Here is a 21108-nt window from a genome sequence, read left to right as displayed (position 1 = left end):
GTTGAACACATGGTGGGTAAAAAAACAAATAAAATGCTTCATTTATAAAATTCAGAACTAAACTTAAAATACTTGTCTTTTAACCTAAATGTTTCCTGGTATGTAAATTAGAATTAAATATAATGCAAAACACAAACAAACCCGGGATAGAAAGTGTCTGTAAGTTATTGATTACTGATAAACTAATGGATTAACAAACAATTAAAAGTTCAATTAAAGCTGCAAGCAGCGATGATCGGGCCCAAGCTCCCCCGCCCCGCCACTAATGAGCGAGACTTGCTGTGACGCATCTTCTGAGTCAAATGGAGACAAGCAGCGCCAAAATTGCAAATTCACTTCAAAATGGCCGACTTCCTGTTGGAGTGAGGATATGGGTCCAAGAAACTTTTTTGTACCTCTTTACATGATACATATATATACCAAGTTTTGTTCATCTACGTCAATCTGGAGGGAGGGGCTCAATTTTATTAATCTTCTATGGGGTGCAGTACCCCCATTTGGCCAGCTGTTCCTGTTTAATGGCGAAACGTCGAAATTCCTCACATGAGCATATGGGTCCAAGAGACTTTTTTGTGCGTCTTTACATGATACATATGTGTACCGAATTTCGTTTGTCTATGTCAATCTGATTCGAGGGGCTCAATTTTTTTAATTTTCTAGGGGGCGCTATTGAGCCATTTTGTGTAGTGAGGATATGGGTCCAAGAGACTTTTTTGTACCTCTTTACATGATACATATATATACCAAGTTCTGTTCATCTATGTCAATCTGGAGTGAGGGGCTCAATTTCCTTAATATTGTATGGGGTGCAGTACCCCCATTTGGCCAGCAGTTCCTGTTTAATGGCGAAACGTCAAAATTCCTCACATCGCCACGAAGAAACTAAATCCCTAATCAGAAAGTTTTTGATAACTTTTCATCTCCAATGTGTCAAGATGTTTCTGAGTGAATTTGAAGTCGGTCAGATTAAATCTCTAGGAAGAGTTCACTCAAATGCGATGCGTAGAAAACGCCAAAATGGCGCCAAAAACGCAGATTCGACACAAAATGGCCGACTTCCTGTTGGAGTGAGGGTATGGGTCCAAGAGACTTTTTTGTGCGTCTTTACAGGATACATATGTGTACCGAATATCGTTTTTCTAGGTCAATCTGGAGGGAGGGGCTGAATTTTTTAATTATCTAGGGGGCGCTATTGAGCCATTTTGCCTTGTGAGCATATGGGTCCAAGAGACTTTTTTGTGCGTCTTTACACGATACATATGTGTACCGAATTTCGTTTATCTAGGACAATCTCAGAGGTGGGGCTCGCTTTTTTAAATTTTCTAGGGGGCGCTATTGAGCCATTTTCTCTCGCCCATTTTCGTGATCCTTAAAATATCAAATTTTTCGCCGGGTCGGACATGATTGCAAATTTTGGTGACTTTTCGGGCACGTTTAGGCTGTCAAAAACGCGTTTGTTTAGGCAGAACTATAATAATAATAATAATCGGCACGATTACAATAGGGCCTTCGCACTGTATAGTGCTTGGGCCCTAATTAATAAGATAACTGGTGTTGATGGTGAAAAATGGGGACAAATAGTGTTTTACCAATTTTGTCATAGTGTGTATTTATTTATTTTTGTAAGCACATATCCTATATTAAGTCTAATAAACTGTGTATAAACTATATTAACTTCCAGCATATCATTAAAACCACATATTTTGATCCAATGGCTGCTACAGCATAAATTCATGCATTCTGCTTTATAAAGCTTTTAAACTGAAACATTGATTTCAAACTTTTACTTTTTACTATTTTCCAGGTGATTTAATTACTTTCTTGGTTTCTACTAGGAGCATTAATCAAGAACTGCTACGAAGTAAACATCAACATCAAACACAAGGTGACCTCACCCTAAAACTCATTTGATGTTTTTCCTAAACACAGTAACATAAATGATGTCCTATTTTCAGCCACTGTAGACGACAAACAATCAATATATTAGTGACCAAATAGTCCCAGGAAGAACAGCTCCAGAAATTAAACTCACTAATTAACTGAAGAGCTAAAAGTTCCTTCAGTGTTTTATGTTTCCATCTGAAGGAACAGGAAGAATAGAAAATAAGATGAATGATTAAAATGGTCAGCTTTGTTTGAAAGTGACTGTTACACCGACTCTCACTCATTATCATTCATTTGGAGTCATGTTTCTGTCCACCTGCTGAATGTAAGTGTAATATTCACTTTGACCACATGATGGCAGCAGTGTTACATTTTAATGTTCAACAACCAAAAGAGGAACTGGACCTTACTTCATTGACTTTATCTACATATTTATATACAGTCAGTGATAAGTATTGAGTGATTTTATGTATCCATAATTTACAAAAATAATTATTTTTTAAAAAAACATTTTTTTTTTTTTACTAGTGATGTGCAAAGTGTTGAATTTGTACACTTAATTAACAGTTAATGTAACATAAAGAGTCTTTTAGTCCACTGCAGGTCAGCTGAACATGTGAAATGTGATATTAGTCTTCAGACAGGGACACAGTTCAATACTGAAAATTAATCAGTTTATTTATAGAGCACATTTATTGATTGTTGATTTAAGACACTTTTAGACACTTTTAAGGGTAGAAACTCTCTTTAATGTGATTAAAAAGCGACAGAAACAGTTAACATTACAACTTCCTCCAGGGACCAAACACTGACTCTTTATAACATTTCATTCATGTGCAGGTTTAATGAATAAAGAGCAAAAAGTAGAAAGGAGGAAAAGTAGGAAATCAAACTATAAACTCACCTGACAGCTTCATAAACACACACAAAGAACTCCTCTATAAAATCATAGACGTAGACGCCACATTGCCTGCTGCTGCTTACAAGCTGGCCATCTTGGTACAGGACCACTCGCTCCTGCAGCGCATTATGTTTATAGAGGAATGACATGTTTGTACTATTAAATTGCTCAATTGTCAACATATATTCACACGGGTTGTTTGTTACAAATGTCAGACAGATATATAGATAGACACGTTTTTAACAAATCAAACCGTTTGGAAATCGGTCGAGTACCTCTTACCTCCATAGATATACATGCACTACTGCCTCTGCTAGCCCTGTACCAAGATGGCGGCGCTTTAGGCAAAACAATTAACATTACAACTTCCTCTAGGGACCAAACACTGACTCTTCATAAAGTTTCATTCATGTGCAGGTTTAATGAATAAAGAGCAAAAAGTAGAAAGGAGGAAAAGTAGGAAATCAAACTATAAACTCACCTGACAGCTTCACAAACACACACACACACACACACACAGAGACACACAAAGAACTCCTCTTTAAAACCCTCCAACAACACACACTGCTGCTTTTCTTCTGCCTCGGTCAATAAACTGTCGGCTGAGTGATTTTCAGGTATTTCTGACGGTCGGTCGAAGAGAAATAAGAGGAAACAGAGCGAGAGCGCAACATTTTCCTCTCCCAGCAGCTTAGCTCACTTTAGCTGCAGCCATCTTTCTGCTTCTTCTCCCCGGAACAACTCGCCTCTTCCTCGGCTGCTGCTCGGCGGTCGCATCGCCCGTTTCCCGGCGGCAGCGACACTAGGCGGTCAAATGGTGAATTACAGCAGTTGGACCACCAGAACAGCTTCAGCGCTTCTTGTTATTGATTCTACAGTCTGTGAACTCTAATAGAGGGATGAACACTTATTTAATCTGTCCCCTGTTTGTAAGTGAGTGGATAGATAGATAGATAGATAGATAGATAGATAGATAGGTAGATGCTACATACCAATGTTGTACCGCAGCGGCTGGTGGTACAAGAAGTAAACCTCAACATCAAACATCACTCTAATACCTAATTTGATGTTTTTCCTAAACACAGTAACATAAATTATAAGTTTTCCAGCCACTGTAGACGACAAACAATCACGATATTTGTGACCAAATAGTCACAAGGAAGTGAACAGCTCCAGAAATTAAACTCTCTCTTGAGTTGCGTTTCTGTCCACCTGCTGAATGTGAGTTTAGTATTTCTATCTTCTCTCTTTTAGCTGTTTTTACTCTCTACCATCTCCTGACCACATGATGACAGCAGAGCTTCAATTTAATGTTTAACAGCCAAAAGAGAAACTTCAAGACCCATTGACTTTATCTGCATGTTTATATACAGTCAGTGATAAGAACTGTGTGATTTTATTTTAAGGATCCATAATTCACATAATGTATACATGTATAAATGTCTCATCAATGTATAAATAATACATGAATGATTCATTCATATTTATTGGGTTTAAATTGAGATTTTCTAAAACAGAACTTATTTCCTTCATGATTAGTCGTAAATTACATCGTTGTTTTCAGGAAACTTTGCCAGAAATCGTTCAATCAAAATAAATATTGAAAAAGATAAAAATAAGATATTAATATATTACAATAATTAATATTATATTATACCTAACTATACTATATTACATCATACACTATGCTCTATATTATTATATGAATATAGTTACATATTATATTGTTATAGTGTTTTGTAATTACTCTACATTTACATATCAATACAATCATGCATTACATTATATAGACAAGATGTTTAATGTATATTTTATAATATAGAGTGTAGAGACAATGTTGATCTTATATAGTTTATTTTTATTTAAGTCTCATTGCTTCACAAAACTCTCATTTCTCTACTGCAGGACAGCCAATAAAACATCACTTCATATTAACAAAGATTTAATCACAACTTGATTCATTTAAGCACAAAAATATGAGCAAACACACAGAAAAAAAGAATATCAACAACATGAGACAGAATAAAACCAGTTCAAAAATACCAAATATGCCAAAAATATCAGTTTTAAATATTATGTATTTCCTAAATTGTTAACATTATTTTTAAAATTAAATATTTAACACAAACATTTTGTTGCTACAGTCTGACAATGTTATCGAGCAAATTAAGTTTTTTATTGCACTTCTACAGTGACATAGATTTTGGGACTGTAGGGAAATTTTATAGCTTGATAAACTAATAATTTGTTAAATAGAAATATTTCAGCGTATTTTAAACAATGTCATCAGCAGTATTACACTTTTCACCACTGGTACTACTAAAAAGAAAATATATCCAATTACAGTACATCCACATCAGAGTTTAAAAGTATAAAAATGTATAAAACCATAATATATATTATATAAAAATAAAGCAAATATCTCTTTAATAATGTTTGTATTTAGAAAACCAATCAGGAACAGATGAAATCATCTATTTACACCTGAACTGCATGAATGAATTTGCTTTAATTTAATTTAATGCAGGATTTAAAAGGCAAATTTCTGTATTTCATTAACATATCTTGAGTGCAATATTTAGTTATATTACTAAATTTAGAAGCCTGAATTTTTTGCTCAATATCTCATAATTCTGACTTTATTTCATAATCTTTCTTCAGGGTTTTCAAAATGTCTCATCACATCTAACCATTACTAAATTTGATCAAATATGACTAAAGATTTTGTTTGAAACATGATATCAACAGATTCATCACAAAGTAAAAAAACTTCATAAAAGTAAAAACATCATAAAGAAGAAACACTTATTCTTACCAGCCTGCATAGATCTGTAACATTTAACATTTGCTTGAGGAGTGTAGCTGTGATTAATTATCTCTAAACTTAAAGTACTTTCAGATTTCAAGGAGATTCCTTTTAAAGGTTAAATGTCACATTTGTTTAGTTTCTCACAGATCACACTTTTCTACTCTCCTTCCTGAGTCTCCACATGACGTTTCCAAAATCTTCCCCCCTGATCAAAACACAGTCTCCTCAGTCACCCCTGCCCCAATTTCCCTGGTGAGCTGGTTTCTCTCTCAGACTCCAGGTTGTTGATTAAGGAGAGACTCATTGGAGCCATCGCTCGCCGTCTGAGTCGCTGTCTGCAACAATGAACAGAAGTGTTACTTTCCGTACAAACACTAATGCTGCTTTTCTATGTATCTTCTGTGGCTAAGATGCATTTATGGTACTTTCTCAGTCACCTCTAGTATTATCTAGGAATGAAGATACCAGGTTTTAAAAATGTAATTTATCTCTTGCTTGCAGAAACCTGATACTAAATAATAAACAAAAGAAACTTACTACAGCCAGTAGAGTGACCAGAGTCACTTCTGTTCACAGACTCTTTGGACCCTGTGAAGAAAATAAAATGCATCAATGTCTGTAATAACTGCACTTTCAATTAATTTAATCTAATTTACTAAATGTTTTTATGGTTTCCTATCACACCATTAACACCATTAACACCAGCATCTCACAGTTAAAGATTTTAAGCTCTCAGTTCTAAACACAAAGTTAATACACATAAAAACAGTTAAAGTAACTATAGTTAAGTTCATGTACAGAGTTTCCAGTCTGAGCAGGACTAACTAAAAGGATTAGGTTGGCACAAAAACAAAAACACAACAAACTGATGAAACTGAAAAGTATGAACCTGTGTGCTGCAGCTTTCAATCAGTAAATGAAACATACTTACCAACTCCAAAGCTGCCGACAGATCTTCTGAACTCTGTGAAGAAAAGAAAATGCATTTTGTTATGTGATTCAATATGAAGACAATCCCAGAGCAGTCTGACTTCTATTGTATGAAATTCAGTGATGAAAATAAAAACCCTTGGAATAAATATATTTATTTTTATCTTTTTACATCGGAGTATTGTGGAAGTATTTTCCTGCTCAAGTGAATGTACATGAGTCAAGTTAACACCATTGATGAGCTTCATCCCCCACAGGTGTGCGTAAGTTTGGGATAGCTACCTATTGCTTCTATAACTTGGCCCTCAGTTATTCATGGTCTAAAACTGTTTAGTCCCTCCATTGGATAAACCTTTTGTCCTTTAAATGACTCAGCGTTAGAATACAGTTTGAACACTGATTCAATATGAAGACAATCCCAGAGCAGTCTGACTTCTATTGTATGAAATTCAATGATGAAAATAAAACTTGATCACATTTTATTCTCTCAGCTTTGAAGTGATGAGAGGAAGTTGCACTTTATGAATGTATAATAATCATATTGCTCCAACATGGTAACAACCTGTGTGCACTGTATGGATGCTTTTAACATAATATATAAACTAAATAAATACAATAATCTTTTTGGGACTTCAGATGCACAAATTAAATCCCTATAAATAACTGAAGGTTTTACTTTAAGGTGAAATATCAGCATCATGTGTTCTTCCACTGATCAACTACAACATATAAACCAACTGTACATGTTAACAAGGTTGCATGCTAATGTTTACCATGTTAGTAACACAAGTGATATGATTCAAATCCTCTTTCACAATACTGAGTCTTTTACTCTTTTTCAGGCAGATACATGATACAGTTCATGTTCCTAATATTAGTTATGAAACCTCTTATACATCATTTAAATGTTTTTTTTTTGTTTTTGGCTAACATATCATTAAAAAAACCTCATTAATTCTTAATATTATTACCATAAAAATTAATTCATTTTCAACATTATTAACAATGTCTGACTGCAGCCTGCTCTGAAGGGACAGACACCTTGGTTCAACCTAATTCTCTATTTGTGACATAAAAGACAAGACTCTGAGGTAAGTTTCATTTCAGCTGCTTCATCAAGTCTAAATATCAGCACTGTGCCGACTGCAGCCTCAGTTTGTGTCTCTCACACAGAGCTGCTGGAGGTGTGAGCAGGTCTGATGAGAGAGAAGCAGAAGTGATGTTGTTCTGCTCAGAGAACCCTAGTTATACAAGTAACCCAAAGACACACACACACACACACACACACACACACACACACAGCTGCTCATGGTCGATTAGCTCTGACTACCAGCTCTACATCTATTCATGCTACACTGAGCAGTGATCAGTCTTAATCTGTCCTCATCGATGTCTCCGTACCTCCCCCAACCCCTACAGTCCACCTGTTCACTCCTCTGCTGCATCTTTAAATATGCTGGGATGGAGGGAGCCAGCAGAGTTTCAGTGTGTACTTATTCTTTTAAGCAGTTTAAAGAAATAAAAAACAACTGTTAAGAAAATAGAACAATTCATTTCTTTGCTAGAAATTTTGCAGGAATCAGTTTTCTATTAGTAATAAATATTTTTTATGTGTTTTCCTTGAAAGGATATAAAATAAAATAGGAAAAAAATATATCCCACTCCACTGGTACCTTGTTGAGAAAACATAGTGATTATATATTATACCTTCCAAGTCTCCTTCTTTTCTTCAAAACCACCAGCACTACAGCCACGAGTACCACAACAAAGAGCGGGCCCCCAATCGCCCCACCAATAATACTCATGTTGTTTTCTTCATCAGTAACTTTAGGATCTAAAACACAGAAAACATTTATATTAGTTTCACATTCAGTTCACTTTTAACATCATTAATATTTATCTTCATGTGACTCTCAGTGTTGATGCATAGTAATAACATGTAGATGTGTTAATCAGTAATAATGTGATCAAAGTGATAAAATTAAATTTAAAAACAAAATAACATGACATTTAAAAACTATGTAAAAGTTCAAAAAAATTGGTTCTTGCCAGTTAATGTTGTGTTTTTTCTATTGTAGCTACAAACTGTGATGCTAACAGTGAATGAATCCACCTCATCTTCAATAAAGACATTTGAAGACATTTTGAATATAATAATTGAGTGGATTGCTGGTTGGCAGTGGGTTGGGCCAGCCAGGTAATCTGGTAAGTGGAAGCACCTGGGCCCGGTGATTTGGTTTACTATGTAAGCGGTTTCTCATTCATTGTCTCGCTCTCTTTCCTTGCAGACAGACGCCTGCCTTCCCGGGTGATGCGGCAGCTTTAGTTTTAGTTCTTATGGTTTTCTTTTATGCACCATACAACATCCACACACACCATATTTACCATGCATGCACATCCTACACCACTGATCTTACTGACTTCCACACCTCATGTTGTATTTGTATTAAGTTATCCTTACGATTGTGTTAAATATATATATTTTGTTATGCCTTTCAAACAGTTCGTCTCTATTGTTTGTCATGAATTTTGAAAACGATGCAAAGACACAAAGATGATTCTTACTAAAAACGTCCAAAATTTAAAAAGCTTGGTTCTCGACAGTTAATGTTGTGTTTTTTCTCTTGTAGCTACTAACTGTGATGCCAACAGTGAATGAATCCACCTCATCTTTAATAAAGACATTTTGAATATAATAATCTCCTCCAGTGAAGAAGTAAGTTGACAGTCAGCAGCTTTTGAGGCAGACTCTTACTGCTTTACACCCTGAGATAATAGAAAAGGTCTGCTCCAATATGACACATAACTGATTAAATAAAGATTTAATAAAACTTGGATCTCATTTTCTGATGTTTGGTTATAAACTGTCTGATCGTCTGTCTGTTTGATCAACTTTGTTGCTCTGTGACAAACTGCAAACTGAAATAAGAAAGTTTCTTACCCCAAACCTTCTCAACAGACATTTTGGATGCTCTGTGAATGACTTCACATGTGAATGAAGCGATGTCACCCTTTAAAATCTCCACACTGTCTCTCCTCTGGAAGGTTTCATCTCCATTTGGTCGAACGCCTGAGGAGATCAACCCGTCCTCTTTAGTCAGAATGCGGCCGTTCCTTTTGATGTTAAGGATGACGTCTTTTGGGTAGAAACCTGTGGCCAGGCAGGTCAACATGGGGTTTGACTCAATTCTGGTTTTCTTAGCTAACATGTAGACATCTGGTGGAGCTGGAAAGAGAAAACATTAGGTTAGTTAATGTTTGAATGGTGACTATAATGCATTATGCTGTAACCTCTTAATGCACGCTGTTGCGCTTAAGGGACGGGACGGATGTTAGGAGGTAGCGACACGTTCTTCTGAATGTTTTAAACACCAACCCTTAAACATATATATTCATACCATATATTGTTAGAAAGCTTAGATTCTCCTGATTCATTCAAGACCACTCACGACTTATATGGTTGCTCACAGCCGTAATAATATTAGTGATTAGCTCGGCGAGCCACTCAGCTAAGTGAGAAAAGCTATAATGCCTACATACCTTCAAAGTCTTCCCTTTATCCACAACGATCATCTTATGACTCAGGACTTTCTGTACAGCTCGCCAAGTATCCATTCTTGTGAAATATGAAATCCGTTTCCATAAAACCGAAATACTTTCCTCAATATGTCCATGTATTTAGTCCAACACGTAACGTAATAACACAAATAACAAACCATATACGGTCCGTTTATGTCATTTCCTGACCTGCACGTCCAGCTCAGAGTACACGTGACTAGATGTTTACGACTGTGAGCCTCTTCTGCTTCTGACGACACCACACACAAGCCAATCGGTGCTTAGGATTAGGCAGTACATGTCTCCAAAGCCAATGAGGACATGTGACCTACGACAATGACAAAATGGCTTTGATTGACAGCTGTTCCAGCCTATGGAAATATTCAGTGAAATGAAGTTGATAACCTTTTAGCCAATAGTCTGAGGTTTCCAACGGTGTATGACACTAAGCTATTAGGTTTGTCTGTCCATAAACAAACTCCAAGCGTAACCGGCGTGCGCTCGGTGCGTAAAAGAGTTGAACCATATATCATTACGCACTCGGCATTTTGGTACACGGTTGGTTCTTCTTCGACTTGACATATGACTTATAGCAAAATAAACAGACAGTCAGTCAGTCAGTCAGTCAGTCAGTCAGATAGATAGATAGATAGATAGATAGATAGATAGATAGATGTGGCCAAACAAAAAAATATATGGTTATTGTGATAATGCTTCTGTCATCCTATTCCAGATTGACTGACATCCAAATCCAAATAGTAGCAGGGCTCCTCAAGGTGTCAGCTTTCACCAAGATTTTGATTGTAGGCAAAGGGGTTGTGAAGTTATAGGTGTTTGATTGTGGTTATACAGCTTTGGTAACCAAGTGTCCATTTGGAGTCTCCAAAAAGGACCTAAGGAAAACGCATGGACATACCTGTTGAAAAATAATAATAATTATTAGTAATAACTTGGACTGCATGAAGCCAAGACCTGTGGCTGTGGCCTCATTGTGTCTATATCCTGCCGAGAGGTCCCTGAATGTCTGTACACATGTCATTGTAAAGGCAAACCTATGGGCGAGTAAACAATCCCATCATTGTAACCTCTGCCACTCTTTGTCAGTAAGTCACAGAATCACACAGACACTTTTACAAGAATCCTGAGAGTGTTTCCTTTCCAATGATACCAGACACATCTCTGAGTCTCAAACTATGTGGGATCTGTGCTGCTCACAATTTGGGCATGTCGTTTAGGCTAACAACATAAAAAATAGGGGTGTGTATTAAGAGGATAAACCACATGTGATAATGTTTGTACCATCCTCATAATAAACTGAACAAATAGAATCTGTTGCTACAAAAACTACATCAAATAGTGACAATGCATCTCTTTAATTATAACTAAAGTAAAAACAGACAGGTGAAACGTAGCAACTTACCACTTCTTTCGAAGCCCACATCAATAACGTTACTTTGTCTGCATACTGCCATCTACGTCTCCGTCAGTCGTCTCTCGTCCCTCACTTTCACCAACCTGCACCGCTATCCTGGTAAACACCCTGATCAGGGTTAGGGTTAACCCTACCCTAACTCTAACCCTCCCGTCTGGACTACTGTAACTCTCTCCTCTTTGGTCTTCCTCTGAAATCTCTTCACAAACTCCAACTGGTACAGAACGCAGCTGCTCGTATCATAACCAGAACTCCCTCTATCGAACACATCACCCCTGCCCTGCAGCAGCTTCATTGGCTCTTCTGCCAACAAGCTCTTCGCCCCATCTGCCAACTTAACCACCATTAGGTCAAGAGCCTTCAGCCGATCTGTATTTGGTTGTATTTGGTTACACGTTGACAAACTACCTGGATTTACTACTGAACTTTATTATCAATAACAGAACAGTGTTCTGTTATTGAACAGAACAGTGTTCTGTTATTGGACTTCTGTGCTCGTCACAGATTGTCCATAACGAACACCATGTTCAAGCATAAGGGTGTCCATATGTGCACTTGGCACCCTGACACCCTAGGCCGCAGTTCGATGATTGACTTTGTAGTCGTGTCGTCGGACTTGCGGCCGCATGTCTTGGACACTCAGGTGAAGAGAGGGGTGGAGCTGTCAACTGATCACCACCTGGTGGTGAATTGGCTACGATGGTGGGGGAGGATGCCGGACAGACCCGGCAAACCCAAACGTATTGTGAGGGTCTGCTGGGAACGCCTGGCAGAGTCTCCTGTCAGAGAGAGTTTCAACTCCCACCTCCGGGAGAGCTTCGACCATGTACCGGGGGAGGCGGGGGACAATGAGTCAGAGTGGGCCATGTTCCGTGCCTCCATTGTTAAGGCGGCTGACCGGAGCTGTGGCCGCAAGGTGGTCAGTGCCTGTCGTGGCGGCAATCCCCGTACCCGCTGGTGGACACCGGCGGTGAGGGATGCTGTCAAGCTGAAGAAGGAGTCCTATGGGGCCTTTTTGGCCTGTGGGACTCCGGAGGCAGCAGGCAGGTATCGGCAGGCCAAGCGGAGTGCAGCTACGGCGGTCGCTGAGGCAAAAACCCGGACATGGGAGGAGTTCGGCGAGGCCATGGAAAAAGACTTCCGGACCCTACCCTCACCTATGGTCATGAGCTTTGGGTAGTGACCGAAAGAACGAGATCACGGGTACAAGCGGCCGAAATGAGCTTCCTCCGTAGGCTGGCTGGGCTCTCCCTTAGAGATAGGGTGAGAAGCTCAGTTATCCGGAGGGAGCTCGGAGTAAGGCAAGGCAAGGCAAGGCAGTTTTATTTATATAGCGCATTTCATACACAATGGCAACCCCCCCCCCAATAATAAAAACAAAGTAAAGTAGAGTAGACCCGCTGCTCCTCCGCGTCAAGAGGAGCCAAATGAGGTGGTTCGGGTATCTAGTCAGGATGCCTCCCGGACGCCTCCCTGGTGAGGTGTTCCCACCGGTAGGAGACCCCGGGGAAGAGCTGGACGAAGTGGCTGGGGAGAGGGAAGTCTGGGCTTCCCTGCTTAGGCTGCTGCCCCCGCGACCCAGGGATCTTATTTATAGTTTATACTGTAGCTCATGCTGTCTGTCTTCTATCAGCTGTAACTAATCAATATTAATGCTGTGAGTAACTTAACATATTAACCACTTAACACACGCCCCTGTTTTTTATGCTGTTAGCCTAAACGACATGCCCAAGTTGTGAGCAGCACAGATCCCATATAGTTTGAGACTCAGAGATGTGTCTGGTATCATTGGAAAGGAAACACTCTCAGGATTCTTGTAAAAGTGTCTGTGTGATTCTGTGACTTACTGACAAAGAGTGGCAGAGGTTACAATGATGGGGTTGTTTACTCGCCCATAGGTTTGCCTTTACAATGACATGTGTACAGACATTCAGGGACCTCTCAGCAGGATATAGACACAATGAGGAAACAGCCACAGGTCTTGGCTTCATGCAGTCCAAATTTGGAGTCAAAAGACCAAAAGATGAATTTTTCTGAATTATTTTTCAACAGGTATGTCCATGCGTTTTCCTTAGGTCCTTTTTGGAGACTCCAAATGGACACTTGGTTACCAAAGCTGTATAACCACAATCAAACACCTATAACTTCACATCCCCTTTGCCTACAATCAAAATCTTGGTCTCTAATGAAAGCTGACACCATATTATTATTATTATCATTATTATTATTATTATTATTATTATTACATATAACCATATTTTTTTTGTTTGGCCATATCTATCTATCTATTTATCTGTTTATTTTGCTATAAGTCATATGTCAAGTCGAAGAAGAACCAACCGTGTATCAAAATGCCGTGTGCGTAATGATATATGGTTCAAATCTTTTACGCACCGGGCGCACGCCGGTTACGCTTGGAGTTTGTTTATGGACAGCCAAACTTAATAGCTTAGTGTCATACACCGTTGGAAACCTCAGACTATTGGCTAAAAGGTTATCAACTTCATTTCACCGAATATTTCCATAGGCTGGAACAGCTGTCAATCACAGCCATGTCGTCATTGTTGTTGGTCACATGTCCTCATTGGCTTTGGAGACATGTACTGCCTAATCCTAAACACCGATTGGCTTGTGTGTGGTGTCGTCAGAAGCAGGAGAGGCTCACGGTCGTAAACATCTAGTCACGTGTACACTGAGATGGACGTGCAGGTCAGGAAATGACGTAAACGGGCCGTATATGGTTTGTTATTTGTGTTATTACGTTACGTGTTGGACTAAATACATGTTGACATATTGAGGAAAGTATTTCGGTTTTATGGAAACAGATTTCATATTTCACAAGAATGGATATTTGGCGAGCTGTACAGAAAGTCCTGAGTCATAAGATGATCGTTGTGGATAAAGGGAAGACTTTGAAGGTATGTAGCATTATAGCTTTTCTTACTTAGCTCAGGGGCTAGCCGAGCTAATCGCTAATACTATTACGGCTGTGAGCAACCATATAAGTCGTGCGTGGTCCTGCATGAATCAGGACAATCTAAGCTTTCCAATGATGTACGGCATGAATATATATGTTTAAGGGTTGGTGTTTAAACCATTCAGAAGAACTTGTGGCTACCTCCTAACATCCATCCCGTCCCGTAGACAGAACAGCGTGCGTTAAGAGGTTAACAGTTAAATCAGCTTCAGTTGTCAAAATCTCCTCAAACTTTAATTTATATCATATTAATTATCTAATCAACTTAATAGTTCAGACTCAGCACTTCCAGTATTTGAAACAAGCAGCTTGTTAAATATAAAATGTACCATGTAGGCTGCAGCAGTTATTAAAATGTGTTAGATACATATTCAATCAATATTTGATTTCTTCGGTTTCTTTTTAAGTGGATCCAAAGCTGAAGTGTTTCTGCCTTCATTTTGTTATTTTGTTATTGTATTTATCATGGATTCAAAAATCTGAATTGTTGTCTGTTGATTGGAAATGTGGCCACATCTGATCTAATTTTCCATAATAAATATTAAAATTCAGGAAACAAAAAAAGCAGATTTTGTGTGAATTACAATGTTATCAAGACCAGCTGATTTCATGTTTGATATGTTAACAAATAATAATTATATTACAAAAGCCACTTCTATTATCTCTAATAATAATTAATATAAAAATATAGAAATTATTTTCTGTCATACTTACGGGCAGCTTCCATCTGTTTTTTCCCATATACCTTGAACTTGTCCAACCAATCGATACACTCCTTCTCCAGGTAGCCTTTGGTCTTTTCTTTTAGGTCCTGGTCAGGATCCCACTTTCTCTTTGTTGGGACTGCTATATCAGCGGTAGCAAACCAGACTGAGTGGGCATCATCAAAGGACAGGAAGTTTTGTGCATCATAGTTAAACATGTACACACCACGGAAAAACTTAATTGTGCCATGAGACCATGTTTCACCCACACAGCCGACCATCCACTGAAGAACATGGAGATCTAAAGAGGAGTGACAGTGAAATAAATGATAAAGAATGAGGACATGGAAAAATGCAGCAAGTAATTACAATTAAAACAGTTTCATTTAAACACATTTGAAGTTATAACTTGTTCCTGAAAATAAAACAGCTTCATTTATGTTGGAGCATTTATCTATAAAAGCTATTACAGTTGTTAATGACTGAGTCATCAAAACGTCCCAGTCTGACACATTTCATGGATCTTACCATTATCAGTCTGATTCATTAGTTTCTTCAGGATGTCGATGTTGAGTTTGAACCACTGCTGCTTGCTTTGGCGGGACTGTGTACCTTTCTCCCAGTAGTCTGGAGGAAGTCGCTCTTTCATCCAGTCCTGCTTGGGAACTTTTCTCTGGATATCACTGTCATAGTAGTCGATCATCCTGCCGTCCAGCTGACCCATAGCTGTGAACTCATGGATGCCTGGAAGTCCAACAGGTTTGGAGAGGCCGGTGTAGATGTACATAAGGGAGTGTTTCTCTGAGAGTCACAGAGAGAGAAAGACAGACAGACATGTTTACAGACAAGCAGATAAACTCCAGCAGATCTGACTTAATGCTCTGGACTCTTATCTATCTATTAACTGCAATCAGTCAGAATATTTGGCAATATGTGGGGGTGTCATGACTGGAGGGAAAGTTTCTAAGGGCCTGTAACTGATAGAGACAAAGTGAATTTTGTCTCGCGAAGCTATAATTAAGGGGCGCAAAAAAAAAGAAAGAAAAGACGATCGGTTTTCTATCGCTCAATCGCACCTCATGTGTTCTTTTTTGTAATGTCATGTGTGGATCATTAACGTTGTTACAGCTTCTACCTGCTAAGAAGATCTCAGTCAGCAGTATGAGATGGAGGAGAGGAGCAGGTTAACCTCAGGTCTCTACACTGAGAGCCTGAGGTAGGAGGAGCAGCTGTGGAAGCCTAATGATGCCAAAAGTAAAATGAGTCTCACTACCAAATTATAACACAATTTATATGTTGTTCTATTTGTGTATGTGTATGATACAGGATCTGTGCAATTTACTTTTATTTCTGTGTTTTTTTATTAGCAAAAAATATTATAATTTGTGATCATTGGACTCTTTATTTAATTTATATGTATATATTAGAATTGTTTCTACTCTTTATAATTTACTTTTTGGTATTTGTGATTGTATCTAACTTTTGTATTTATGGTTCTTATTTCCATAAATACCAAAATGATCCATCTATAAAATATCTATAAACCTTTCACAGTGCTGCATACTGCATATGATAATTATATATTTAGAGAGTAGAACTAAAGTGATTCATTATAAGATGATTAGTTAAAACATTTCAATTTAATTTCCATTTTGTGAATTTCAAATAAAAGAACAGTCATTTATTTCCTCTTTGAAGTTTTCTTCAAAATAAAATAAATTAAAATCTCATCTCGTCTCGTGAGCTGAGTGTATCGTCAAAACTCTAATTATAACATTACATATTGTTACTCACCTATCATCATTCATTATTGTACATTATTAGAATATTTTATATACAATATATCATTAAACTAAGAGTTAATTTTTCTTGATTCTGGCAAAAATGAACCAAACACCTCCCTCTGTTTATATAATATGGTTCAGTCCTCCAAACCAGGAGGGGGAGGGGAGAGAGTGGAAATTAACCTGTTAGTTATGTTACGACCCCTCCCTTTCTGCTCTCTATCATGCAGTTGATTACTTCCTGCAGGAGTTGGTAGTCAGGGAGGGTCGTTAAGGCAAGGTGCTGACACCTGGCTAGGCCTCTAGCAAGGAGATAAATGCCAGCTTGGTCTCATTCTCTCTCTCTCTCTCTCCTAGGCTCCACGCTGCTACAGGTTCTGGGTTCGTTTGGTGGTTTTCCTTTTACACTCAACAGCCACACACAAATATCTCACTCATCCACACACTACATTCACCACTGATACCACTACACTCCACACCTCATGCTTTTTGTATATATGTTGTTTTAGTTACAATAAAACATTTTCTTTTGGCACCTGACTTGTCTCTCCTCCAGGTCACATATGTTGAGCCAGTTTGTGACAGTTAAGTCCACAGTGAAACAGTTAATGTTACTTTTGATCCTCTAACATTAGTTACTGATCATATCTTCACAGAAAATACTGAGTGTTTGTATTTAACTCCTCTTTTATCTGACATTTAATACAGATAAACTTTTAACAGCTATTTATATTAAATCATGATCAAAATAAACTTTATTGTCCCACCAGATGGGAAACGACCCGTACTACAGCCATTAAAAATAAATAAATAAAAACAAGCATAAAAGCCATGAGCAACAATATTAACACATATATATTACAAAAGATATTAAATACATAATAAATAAATACTCAGTGCCAGATAGCAGCTCTGATATATAAATAAAAAAGAAAACACACACACCAACACACCTACAGACACAGTACAAAGACAAATCCTCATCTGCTTCCATTTAAAACCTGATAGATGCAGGAATTAATACTTTAAAAAATCTGTCTAACTGTGACCCTCCTACCAGAGGGTAGCAGCTCAAACTCTGTATACAGAACATGAGATGAATCACTAATGATCTTACTGGCCTGACACCAAACTGTGATGCCGTACCTGATCAGGCTCTTTAAAAACTGCCTGATATAATATCAACATGAATTTATTGTCAACACCATGATGATGAGAAGATTACATTAGAGTGTAAAAGATGGCCTTTTGCATGTTTCTTATAATATAGAGCATCAATCATGCATCATGAATTCCAGTGTATGCAGAATGCTGCATTCATGTCTGCACAGTGATATTTACACAGCTCAATGTCAGTATGTACTGTACAGTTAGTATTAGACTACAGGAGAGTTACAAGCTGCATTGAATGGTTTGATTTGGATCTGGAGGTTTTGTTAAAGCAACTGCCTGCGATGAGAAAGATCACACAGCTTGCAAAGGACTTTTATTTTGAAACAACATAGGAGTGGAAGTGAGATGCATCACAGGTCCGTGAATGCAACACGAGTTATCATCAGTGACATAATCTGTTTGATTGCTTTGTTTCCTATTGGATGCTGTGTTTCTGTTTACTTCCTGTTGCTCTTAATGAAACTATGTCATGGACGAGAAACAGCTGATTCATTTAGTTAAAATGAAGAGTTATGACTAATAACCTCTTCTTTCACTCCAAAAACATAAATGAGGCAGCAGCTGTCTGGATAGAGATCACCAGGGCCTCCTGGAGGGTTTCAGAAGCATAACGTACTCTGGGAAAACCATCCGCCTTTTAAATGTAGTCCTACTGTTAATACAGTAATTACGGCAGCCCAATAAAATTGAAACAAGTACCTTTAGGCTACCGTAATTACTGCAATAGCAGCACAATTAAATTTTGTTAACTTGCTCAAGTTTAGTTGATTTGGTTGTTTTCCTTCGTGTTTGTGTTTCTACTGTGGGTCAGTAGGTTATCTAGTTAAATGATTCCTTTGTTTATTTTATTCATGTTTGTTGCTGGAATATGATCTGGAGCCTGCACAGGTGGTTTTATTTTGAAAATTGACCGGATGCTCTATGGTGTTTGAGTGTCTGACTTCCTGTGCAGCTGGGTCTGCTCTGTGGAGCTTTATGCAGCGTTGAAGCTTCTGTTGTAAACAGACTCTGTGTATTTATATCTCAGCAGAGTGAAGAACTGCTTCTGAATCCTGCAGCGTGCTGGTGGATATACAATTATTGATCATTGATCAGCGGATGGAGCAGAACCAGAACACAAACACTGCACCAATCAATACATTCAAGGACATTTGATCATATTTCATATTGCTTACACCTGCTAGTTTAATAGTTGTTGTGTTATTTTATCTTTTCATCTGATTTTATTTAACTTGCACACTTTATTTGAATTACTCTGTAAAGCACTCTGAGCTGCCTTTGTGTTTGACTTGCCATTTCCATCATCACAAATAATAATTACATTACAATGGATATGATCAGCTCCTTCTGTGGATCGGTGACCTGATGTTTGTGAATTTACTAAAAATAAAAAATCCCACTGAAAGCTCCGTCAATAAATATAGTGAAGTAGTAACTTGACCCTAACCCTTTCAGTAACAATAATTTTTTTGCAGGTCACGGCTCCTTTTTAAAGGTTCAATATCTCAAAAATAAAAGAAGATACAAGCTGAATTATTATTACATCATTTACATCAAGTATGAAACAAATCCCAGAAGGTCTGTAGGTAAAATATGACATAATCTGTTTATTTAAACTGGATTACCCACTTTACATAATCAACTAATAGTTTCAGCTTTATTTGGGGGTAGAATACAATTTTCCCTCTTTTTAAAGGTTTTGGACTGTTGAGAACAACTTTTGGAAAATAGAGATCATGAAATAGCCTACTTAAAAAAATGTATTTAAAATTATTTAAGTCATCATAATTCAAATAATTATCAAATTTCATTTTTGCTTTTAACCGGAGTCACATTATTGTTATTTATTTTATTTTTTTTAACCCAAAAAAACAAACAAACCCCTCTCTCTCTTACCGCTGTTTACAGTCAGTGCCGTCACCAAGAGGACGAAGAACATGGTGAGATACATCTTCATCACAAAGTGAACTCCATTAACGTTTCTAAAACTCAGTTTTATCAGAGTGTTGGACGATGCAGAAAGAAACGTTTTCCCGTTATACAATTCTCTATTCTGTAGCGCGCGGGGGGTTGGGTGGTTGGAGCGCGTGCTGTGTGCACAGCCGACCCAGGTTCGAGTCCCGATCAGAGGTCATTTGCTGCGTGTCGCACCCCCCTCTCTCTCACATGTTTTGTCTTCTGGTGAATAAATCTAAATAAATCTTAAAAAACAAACAAAAACTATTTCTCTAATCTGTAAACTTTTCCGTATAACCGTTCCGCATCTGTGGTGTTACTGCTCTGCGTGGTGCATTCAGGTGCTGCTCGTAAAGTATGGACATTATGCTGCGTCTGAGTTACGTCAAAGCTTCCTACTTTTAGCACGTTTTTCTTGGTGCCTGGTGTATTTGCTGCATCAAGTCTGGTTTATCTATATATGGCATCAGGCGAATGCCCACCATCCAATGGGGGTGAGGGACACACCAAATGGTTCAGACAAGGAGACCTTTAAAATATTTATTTTCTATATATATCTATAATTAAGAGATGTAAACAAGTACAAAAAGAGAAAAATAATTGCATATATAAATATATTTGGGTGCTCCAGAACTATTTTTAAAACCATATATTCATAGTTATTCTTATAAGCCTATGTAACACACAGGCCTAGCATACGTCTGAACCAGCACCATGGATCAAGGAGAGAGAAAGAGGAAGCAATGCTGTTTATCTCAGTTAGTAACACTTTACTGCTGAAACAAAGGTTTCACTTGCAAACATTATTCAAACATTTTATAAATAAAAGCAAGAAAACAACAAATCCTCATAACTGAGAATCTGAAAACACAGAAAAGAAAGTTTAAAAATGGACTAAAACGACTGAACTAGAGAGAAAAGTTAAAAATCAACTTTGTGTCAGTGAAACTGAAGTTTCTCATCAGACAGAAAACCAGAGAGACTCAGACTAAACATGTTC

General features: G+C 37.7%; 2 protein-coding genes across 2 annotated transcripts in view; both read right to left on the bottom strand.

The window, feature by feature from the left end:
* Nucleotides 1–21108, bottom strand: part of LOC128374355 (E3 ubiquitin-protein ligase RING2-A-like) — an 83542-nt gene that overhangs the window by 22926 nt on the left and 39508 nt on the right. The window lies entirely within an intron of this gene.
* Nucleotides 5824–20103, bottom strand: LOC128374573 (H-2 class I histocompatibility antigen, Q9 alpha chain-like). Its single transcript, XM_053334826.1, has 6 exons — nt 20049–20103; nt 15724–15996; nt 15206–15496; nt 9466–9750; nt 8232–8358; nt 5824–5929 (listed from the first exon to the last, which is right to left on the bottom strand). Exons 1-6 carry the CDS (start codon nt 20101–20103, stop codon nt 5824–5826), a joined length of 1137 nt encoding a protein of 378 aa, XP_053190801.1.

Source organism: Scomber japonicus, chromosome 15 (assembly GCF_027409825.1).
Source record: "Scomber japonicus isolate fScoJap1 chromosome 15, fScoJap1.pri, whole genome shotgun sequence".
Classification (NCBI taxonomy): Eukaryota; Metazoa; Chordata; class Actinopteri; order Scombriformes; family Scombridae; genus Scomber; species Scomber japonicus.
The sequence above is the reverse complement of the archived record's forward strand: the minus strand, read 5'-3'. Positions and strand labels throughout refer to the sequence as shown.

Excerpts from the sequence above, each read along its gene's own strand:
- LOC128374573 (XM_053334826.1), bottom strand. The coding sequence starts at position 20,103 with ATGTATCTCACCATGTTCTTCGTCCTCTTGGTGACGGCACTGACTGTA. Across the intron at positions 15,497-15,723 it reads AATGAATCAGACTGATAATG|ATCTCCATGTTCTTCAGTGG; the intron begins GTAAGATCCATG and ends ACTCCTCTTTAG. Across the intron at positions 9,751-15,205 it reads AAAACAGATGGAAGCTGCCC|CTCCACCAGATGTCTACATG; the intron begins GTAAGTATGACA and ends TTCTCTTTCCAG.